The sequence below is a fragment of the Alosa alosa genome, chromosome 10 (assembly GCF_017589495.1).
Source record: "Alosa alosa isolate M-15738 ecotype Scorff River chromosome 10, AALO_Geno_1.1, whole genome shotgun sequence".
Lineage (NCBI taxonomy): Eukaryota > Metazoa > Chordata > Actinopteri > Clupeiformes > Clupeidae > Alosa > Alosa alosa.
In genome coordinates, this window is record NC_063198.1 from 16,801,200 (window position 1) to 16,810,624 (window position 9,425).

Here is a 9,425-nt window from a genome sequence, read left to right on the forward strand (position 1 = left end):
GCCTCCAATAAAACTCCAACAAAAACAAACCAAGCATGCACAAGCATGCCCGCGCGCACACACACACACACACACACACACACACACACACACACACACACACACACTTTTTATATTGGTTTCACTAGGTCCTGAGCTCATTTGGAGGTTTCAGTCCAGCAGCTACAAAAAATATAATACAACCCCAAAACAGGAAAAGTTGGGACATTGTGTAAAATGCAAATAAAAAAAGAATGTGATATACAAGTCCCTTAAATATTTAGCCACAAAAAGACATAGGCAACATTTCAAATGTTGAAATTGGACTATTGGAAAATATATGTTAATTTTGAATTTGATGCCAGCAACATGTTTCAAAAACAGTTGGGTGCATATTTAGCACTGTGCTGCTTCACCTCTTCATTTAACAAAAATCTGTAAATTTAGGAACTGAGGAGACCATTTGCTAGAGTTTTGAGAATGAAATGTTGTCCCATTACTCCTCGATACAGGATTTCAGTTGCTCAACAGTATGGGGTATTCTTAGTCATGTTTTTCATTCCATTATGCACCTAATTCTAACCAAATCTGGACTGCAGACAGGCCATTTTAGCACCTGGACTCTTCCTATGGAGGAATACTATTTAAATATGTGCAGAATTCATTTTGGCATTGGTTCCTAAAATATTCAAGGTCTGCCCTGGAATAGACATTGGCTGGATGGTAGTATATGTTGCTCAAAATATGTACATTATTCAGAATTGATTGTACTTTGCCAAATGAGCAATATGCCCATGTTGTAGGCACTAATGCACCTCCAACACCATCATGTTGGGTTTGGAACTGAGCACTGAAACAAGTTGTAAAGGTTGGATACTTCAGGTCCTCTCCTCTTTAGCCCAGATGAGTCCATGATTCCAAAAAGCATGGCGAATTTTGATTGGTCTAACCACAGGACCTTTTTCCATGTTACCTCAGTCCATTTTAAACAAGCTCAGGCCCAGATATTTCTGTATCAAGTCTCAATACAATTTTGTCTGTTACAATTTTGGCTGCAGTTTTGAATTGAGTATCAAACTGTGCACATAGACAATGGTTATCAGAGGTTTTCCTGAGTCCATACAATGACAGGTCTGGAAACAGGTCTGGTTTTGATGCAGTGCCATCTGAGGTCCAAAATACCATGGCCAATTTGTTTTTCAGCTCTTTTCCTTGTTTACAAAGATTTCTCTGGATTCTCTGAATGTTTCAATAATATTATGTCCTGTAGATGAGAAGCTCCCCAAATACTTCACAATTTCATGTTAAGAAGCATTACACTGTTTCATCATTTGTGCACACAGGTTTACACAGAGTGACTAATACCCCTACATCTTCCCAATACCCAATCATGTTACCCTAATTAGTTATCGAACATTTCTCCTTTTGTTTTCTTTATCATTACACAACTTTTTTATGCCTGTCCCAACCTTTTTTAAAACATGTTGCTGGTATCAAATTCAAAATTAACATATACTTTCCATGAAATAGTCAAATTTGTCATTTTCAACATTTGACATGTTGTCTGTGTCCTTTTTGCAACTAAATATGAGTTTAAGAGATTTGCAGATTATTACATTCTGTTTATATTTTACATTTTACACAATGTCCCAACTTTTTCTGTTTTGGGGTATAATATTTTTTGTTAAAATATAAAATAATATTTTTTGTTGCTTGGTTTATTTCTGAGGCGTCTGTAATAACGTTGCATCAGGGAGAGAGCACACAATAACACATTAGGCCTGACTTACAGGGTTACAACATCTCAATCTTAAATGAGAAAATACCGTCACTGCATACAGGATTTTATGAAGTCACTCATTTTCATTCAGAAAACTTCACAAATGAAGAGTATGAGCAACTCATTTCCAGTGAGCAACAAGCCATGCCAACAACAAGCCCTGATTGTGGGGGTGTATTTGTCTAAGACCGGTCGGAGGTGTATTGTACTGCAGTAGTGAGGTCCTGAAGGTCTGGATCAGGAGTAAGGGGCTCTCCTGGGGGTTAAGGGAGGAAGACGTGCTAATCTGGGCCACAGGAACCAATCACCTGGCTGGGTGAGAGCACCGATAGAGGGGTGTAGAAGAAGAATGGTTGCGTGTCAGAAGTCTTCCTGTTGTTGGGGGAAAGGTTCTGAAATGTCTCCGGAAGTACAGTGTAATTACGCCCTCCTCCAGGCATGTGGGAAAATTTGGCGCAGTGTCTGTTGTCAAAATAGCTCCATTATCTACCTTGAAACACTTCACCCAAATTCTAGATCAGACCAAATAATACACCACCACTGCACAGGGTATTCTGGTGAACATTCCAACCCTGTGCAATAAAAATCTTTGAGTGTTGGTGGCAGCAATATTAATAATTATCTTTATCTATCTCTGTGAAAAGGTTGCTGATATTTTTTGGCCATTTTTGTTATAGACAAATATGTAATTAAAAATGCGGCAGAATTCATTGTTTGTGGGACTGTTTACAAACGACATGCTTGTAGTCCTTATGCCTGATTTCTGGGATATTCATTGATGTATCATTTTCTGTCTCCCAAATTAAATCCCATTGTGCCTCAAGTATTGTACTACGGAGCCCCCAAAGGGCCATGGTAGGAATTATGTTTTAGAGAAGGAAATGTTAGAGCTCCTTTTGCATCTTGCGTCCTCTTGCAATACTTTTGTATTCTCTCACACTAAATTTTGTGCTCTTACTTTTGACTTGAAACACTGCATCGGGAAGGCAACATTCCCAACTCAATAAGATTCCCACCGTGTCCCTTTTGTCCCTCCAGTCCCTCCAGGTATGTTCTACAGTTTTTCTCAGTCACTTTGGTGAATTAGAATTAAAATTTTCTAAACTAGTCACAGTCACTTGTGCATATCATAAAAGGAATTTCTCAGTACATCGAACAGCAAATTCTGTCACATATGCAATTTTGTGCACAATTGTCGCCTGTTTTTTACATCATCAATTGCTATCATATGTCATATCAGTCATGACAGTCAGAATGTATACAGGTTCTCTAGTCCTACCTCCAAAAAAATTAGGCATTAGTTCATTGCTTGAGTCATTACATGCAAAAGTTGTAATCTGTCAAGTATATTTTCGACTGTTTCACTTTTTCGGAAAGGATTGCTGTTCTGCAAAAAAGGTATTTTTTACTGCTCGACAATGAATGACATGCCAGATCTGGCAACAAACTACAGTACGAACATTACATAAGAAAATGGTTGCTGAGTAAACAGTTATATTGATAGCATGGCTAAGCATTTTGATGATCCTGTTCGTATAAGGAAGGTGCAAGAACTTGTCCTTATAATGGCTTTTGAGATTGGCTCAAATCCTTGCTTTTGAGACATAAACTAAGCTAAGTCTTAGGTAATTTAGTGTAGTTTGTTCAAACTGTTTCAGGAAATACACTCACTGTTGTGCCCATGTTGATTTGAGAAATGCATCAAAGCGATCAAAAAACATTTGATATATTTGGCAATCTTACTATTCAATCTGTCAATGTGCTTTACTCAGTGATGAAGTAGGGAGCAATGTTGCCACATAGATAAATGGAGGCCAAAGGTACTAAGTGTAACCTCTTTCAAAAATGTTCAGCTACAATGATCGTCAACATGATTCAACTCATTATGATTGAAAAGGACACAGTTTATTTCTGAGAGTATGGTGTGTATAACATTTCAGTCAGCAGACAGGCATCTACCTGTTATCCACAAGTTATTGGGTTATATAAGTATAAGTATATACTCTTTTGATCCCGTGAGGGAAATTTGGTCTCTGCATTTATCCCAATCCGTGAATTAGTGAAACACACACAGCACACAGTGTACACACAGTGAGGTGAAGCACACACTAATCCCGGCGCAGTGAGCTGCCTGCATCAACAGCGGCGCTTGGGGAGCAGTGAGGGGTTAGGTGCCTTGCTCTTCAGCCTTGCCTACTGGTCGGGGTTCGAACCGGCAACCCTCCAGTTACAGGTCCGAAGTGCTAACTAGTAGGCCACGGCTGCCCACACATGAACGTTATGACGTTCATAAGCTGATATACTCAATTACTGCATGATCTACGCATCCAAATCCAATACTACAGGGACTCCCCCTATTGTGTGAACGGTGTTCATATTGCTACACTAGATTTACATTTATTCATTTAGCAGACTCTTTTATATTATTGGCTGCATTAATTGTCACACAAATTACACTCCATATGTTTACAAACAAATGTGCTAAATGTGTTTTACCTCCTTGAGGAGGTCAAATGTCAACTTCACCAATAGGTCCTTCCAGACATTCTTGCACAGGCAAAGGGTTGGAGGTCCATTTGAGCCCATGACTGTATATGCAATTACTGGCCTGTATCAGCAGAAGCTGCCATTCTATTTTTCTCCACAGGGGGGACAGCCAGTCTGTACTTCCAATCCATGCCTAAAGGTTTAATCATCCATATTGCTGCATCAAAGTTTCTCATAATTTTGTTCACATATAATCAAGGAGACAGTGCAATCACTGGACTGGATTTATTTAAAATGTGCATGCCAGCCACTGCATGGACAGTCAAGACAGTGACAGAGGTCTCACATGGGAAAACTGGTCCGTGTACCATCTCATCCCTGTAGCCGAATTCAAATTCAAGTCTCCCAGCATTGAAACATGCTATCTCTAGGTCATATTGAAAAGCAGATACACATACATGCACTGTAATAAATGAAGCATTTCAATTGTGTCTCCTGTAGAATAGTTCTATATTATACAAAGGAGAATGCCCTTTTATTTGAATTTTAACTAATGGCCACCTTACACCAAACAACTTTGACAAGATTTGGGAAAGATTATTGAAAGATTGGAGTCTTTTCAGTAAAGCTTGAATGGGGGGCATTAGTTAAAAGACTACAATCCTTCAAGAGTCTTTCCCAAATCTTGTCAAAGTTGTTTGGTGTAAGGTGGCCATAACCTAAACCTTGGATGTTTCCTATGCGATAAAGATCTCATAAATCATACACATAAATAATTCATCACTGTATTTACGTATATGGATTTTCCTCTACAACACTATGGTCTGTCTTGTTCAGGTATAGACAACTTATAAAAACGTCCAAAATGTCCATCTAAAAAAATCACCAAAAGCAAAATGTATGAATGTAATGTCTTTTCTGTAGGACATAGGATTATTATGTCAGACGGTATTAGTAGTGACCAACAGTGATCTCGGTACACTAAACTGTGTGTAACTTCAGCTGTGGAACAGCTGACCTCTGATCCTGATCTCAGGTTCTATATGAGGAGCCAGATTAGGCTAAGAATAGTCTGAAAAGCACAGGTCTCTAAGTAAAATGTCCGCATTCAGAAGTGATCGAGGCACATGAACTGCAGGGCTCTGACCAAATTCTGATGACTTTTCAAGAGACCTAAATGGGTCAGCTGGATCTTTGACAGTGAATAAAAATGTCATTAACTTTCTGCTGAGGCTGCCTGCTCATCTGAAACCACCTTCACCACTACAAAGAACACAGCACACACAAGCACACTTAATAAGACCATTTATGTTATTTTCACAATCTGCATGTATAACAAATAAAGATTAAAAAAAAGAAAAAAGAAAATAGTAAGATGTACAGTATTTGCTTTTCTTTTTTTTCCGTATTATAATGTCTGGTCTGCATGGGGGGGGTGTTGCCCGCCTGTGCATCCATCTCTTCTGTCCAGTGAAGTCTCCTGCTGGGGGTAGCGCTCAGTGGCTGCTGCAGCAAAAAGGAAGTGGGCATAGCATGGAAGCAGGGCAAGGGTATTGAGGATGGATCTGTTTTAATTTTTCAAGAGTCTTGCAAAAAATTGGAAGAGTCTGTGCATACATATGCCGGTGGGACGTCATGTGTCTGTGTGCATGAGTGGGGTCATGCAATATGTTTTTGTGTGCGAGTGTGTGTGCGTATGTGTGTATGTGTTGTAGAAGTGAGCTGAACAGTATGGAAGGAAGGTGCCTGTAGATTAGGGGGTCTGGACGAAGAGCAGGGGGCAGGGGACGAGGGGTCAGTTGCTGTAGAGTTGTCCCTCGGGGGGCTGCGGCAGCTTCATGTTTTCCTTGCACATCATCAGTCTCCGCAGCTCCTGCAGAACCACGCGGATGCTGTACGAGTTCTGCCACTTGGACAGCGAGGACACCGCACGTATGTCAACCTACCCGAGTCAGGACAAAAAAAGAATCTAAAAGCTGAATTTCAACACAAACCAAGGATGCTCTTAAGAAAGACAGCAATCCCAATTTGTTCTTATCAAAAGAAGCACCCTAAAGAGTAGCCATATACAGTATATCTATCTAAAATCTCTCTCTATACACACACTTCAGTAAATGTTCTGGTGCACTATGTAAATTAAGTTATTCAGGAGGAGCTGTCTGCGTTGACAAGAAGGACCTCTTTGACTGACATGCAAAACAACCAACCATAGACAAAAGGACCTCTATACTCTCTGTGAAAGCCACAGTCTATCGCTGGCCATTTTTCAGAGTTGCTCAAGGAGGGAAGAGTGACTAATTCCTACAGTGCAGCCAATATAGCAAACAACATAAACAAGTATGCACACTGTAGGAAGACCATCGAGGGCTGAGATGATCCAATGCACAATTCAGATTAGTTAGTATGCCGAGTGGGTTCTTAAAAGGGTGAATTAAGAGGGTCTAGTAAGAGATTACTAATGACAAAAAGGTTATGTGATGGGTAGGCCTAGTTAACAAACCCACAATCACTGGAATTTACAACATAAGGAGAACTCACCACTCCATTGGAGTTGTGCACGCCATTCAGATTTATCTTGGTTAGGAATCGGACAAACGGGGGTATCTCCGGGTATCTCGGTCCACATTCCACTTTCAGACTGTAAATCCTGTTCTCATAAATTGTCTAGGAAAGGCAGAGAAAGAACAGTTTAATGAACACCAACGCTAAAGTAAATGCAGACCACACTGCCATGGGTCAAGTGATGGCTCACCACTCTGATCCAGAGATGTGACTAACATGAGCGACTGAGAGTGAGTTTAGTGAGGGCCTGCCTTACCCTGGGGGGGCCTATAATGGTTCCATTCCAGCGTGTGAGCGTCATGTCCTCGTCGTCCTCCAGACCCCAACTGACAGTCCCATCACCAATACCCTTCTGGCCCTCCTCCAGCTCCTCAAGAAGCCGAAAGTTTCGTGGAACTTTGATGCCTGGGGAGAACATAGACACTTAAATTGTTCAACTGTGAACTGGACATCTCTGCAGAGGGGAGGGGGAACCTCCTGGAGAGAATCCAGGCATATCCAAAATGGAACACAGGGCATACCGATAAGAATACTGCAGTCAGGGTGTACTGTTTGGCCTCTTTTCTCTCTTTTCAGATGAAAGAGGATTTGGAATCCAGGCATATCCAAAATGGAACACAGGGCATACCGATAAGAATACTGCAGTCAGGGTGTACTGTTTGGCCTCTTTTCTCTCTTTTCAGATGAAAGAGGATTTGGCCTAGCGATACAGCAAGAGATTATAAATTCATTTAACATATGAAACATTTTTTGTTCGTTTACAGGTTATATTACAGAGACTGAAAACTGCTGAGTCTTCCTTCAGTTCCTTGTTTCTGCCACCTGACTCGAGGTGTTTTGCCTGTCCATGTGACTCCTCAGTTCACAGACTACAGCCATGCATTACAATGAACAGCAGGTCTCTATTCAGCAATTAAACGAAACAAAGCAATACAAACGTGCAAGATTCTCATTTGCATGTCCTGGTCCATGAACTAACATTTAACTCAAATCGTTCACATTATCCCCTCCAGAGGAATGCACAACACTAAAAAGCTGATCCCAGACTAATCAGTGCCGAAAAGCGAACTGACAAGACGTATTCAATTCAATTTAAAATAATTTCATATAAATTACCGATTCAAATTAACTACAAAACCTTGGATTCCCATGAAGTACACAGAACTACATTCGACACCGCACAGTGCGGCTCATTCGAACACCAGACCGATTATTATAACTTAATGGAACGCATTGATTATTTTGTAACAGTCATTTTCATTGAGTGCAAGACACGCATTTGAGAATTAATGCATTTCTAAGCAACTCGCTCTGCAGGTTGTGTCGGTCTGTCATGACGCTGCAGTTGAATAAGCTAACTATTTAGCTGCTAGCTAGCTTTCCAGTACATATAAGGATGACCACAATCTGAACAACAGTATTTTAACCATAAATAACACAATATCACGTCAACGTTATATCAAACAAACCACCTGCAAATAGCAACACATGTTAACGCCCAGCTGCGAGCGTTTCACTTGCACACCGCCAACAGCTTGTTGGTGCCGCAAGACACCCGGCAGCAGCAAGGCAAGTTCGGAGGCAAGCAACCCACCCACATTGTGAAACGACTGGGATATATTCCGGGCTTTTCTGGACAAATACATGTGCTTCTTATATCAATGCACCAACAACTAGACGAAATGATGTCCAATCAGTTCGAATGCAATATGATTCTACGGACACAACAATATTTAAAGAAAAATTGATATTCGTTAACCTGATCCGGCGGCACCCGCCATCTTGTCGCTGTAGAGCGGGGGCGCGCACGTACATCCAGTGATTGCAAGGCTCAATTGAACAAGTAGTAGGCGTAGCCTACTGAAATGCAGCTTCTGCAAACGAACTTTTCGTAAGCAGTCATGGGTAACTGTAGCCTCGATGACACCAGACCCTTCTGAATTTAGTGGAAAAGGTTCATTGACTTCCAGCAGAGGCGCGCAACTAGGCCTAGCAGTGAAATTAAACTTTAATTGGTGCGTTCTTACCAAATCATTTCAGTGTAGCAATATTGTAAATAGTTTTATGCAGTTGTTCACTCATTTTCAAAGAAGTAGCCTAGGCCTACACGTCCTTGCCGGATTAGCGATTGTAAAATGTCATGGAAATACATATAAAAAAGAGTTAAAGGACAGGAATGAGCTGCAGTAGCCTAGGCCTGCCCTGTACCCTACAAAGGTAGGCTAATTGAAAGTGAGAGGACAAAGTCTGATTCTGATTAGGGTGTAGAGCTTTAACTGTGGTAGGTAGCCGCCCCTAGGCCTAAGGTTTGGCTCATCTGACAGGACATAGCCTATCATGTTTTTGCCCAAGCCTCTGCTCCTACACCATTCCTGTGAGGTGAGCTCTTTGAGGAGGGTATGATGGCCTAAACAACAACACATTCAGTATGACAATGCTTTTACGACACAGTATCTTGTATCCTATTTGGTGTCAAGTTTAGCCTAGGCTACATATTATGGTCAGGATCAGGACCTACATGAATCATATTAAAAACAATGTGCAAATGAAATAGCAAAAAAGTGCCCTGTTACTGCCCTCATGTGGTGGCAGATGGTTAAGTATAGCCTATCATTTG

At 40.9% G+C, this 9,425-nt stretch overlaps 1 protein-coding gene across 6 annotated transcripts; it reads right to left on the minus strand.

The window, feature by feature from the left end:
- Positions 1–5,534: 5,534 nt before the first annotated feature.
- Positions 5,535–8,674, minus strand: LOC125302640 (ubiquitin-conjugating enzyme E2 variant 1-like). 6 transcript variants are annotated; one of them, XM_048255934.1, is made up of 5 exons: positions 7,747–7,870; positions 7,437–7,508; positions 7,065–7,213; positions 6,785–6,910; positions 5,535–6,188 (listed from the first exon to the last, which is right to left on the minus strand). In XM_048255934.1, the coding sequence occupies exons 1-5, from the start codon at positions 7,787–7,789 to the stop codon at positions 6,042–6,044; spliced, it is 537 nt and encodes a 178-aa protein (XP_048111891.1). In that variant the 5' UTR covers positions 7,790–7,870; the 3' UTR covers positions 5,535–6,041. The 6 variants fall into 6 exon arrangements, with proteins under 6 accessions (XP_048111891.1, XP_048111897.1, XP_048111893.1 ...); XM_048255940.1 differs by lacking the exons at positions 7,437–7,508; positions 7,747–7,870 and adding an exon at positions 8,568–8,674; XM_048255936.1 differs by lacking the exons at positions 7,437–7,508; positions 7,747–7,870 and adding an exon at positions 8,403–8,540.
- Positions 8,675–9,425: the final 751 nt, after the last annotated feature.

Coding starts and splice junctions, on each gene's coding strand:
- LOC125302640 (XM_048255934.1), bottom strand. CDS start 7,789: ATGTTAGTTCATGGACCAGGACATGCAAATGAGAATCTTGCAC. Junction 7,214..7,436: donor TGACTGCAGTATTCTTATCG/GTATGCCCTGTG, acceptor TGTTCTCCCCAG/GCATCAAAGTTCCACGAAAC. Junction 6,189..6,784: donor TGCACAACTCCAATGGAGTG/GTGAGTTCTCCT, acceptor TGACTCGGGTAG/GTTGACATACGTGCGGTGTC.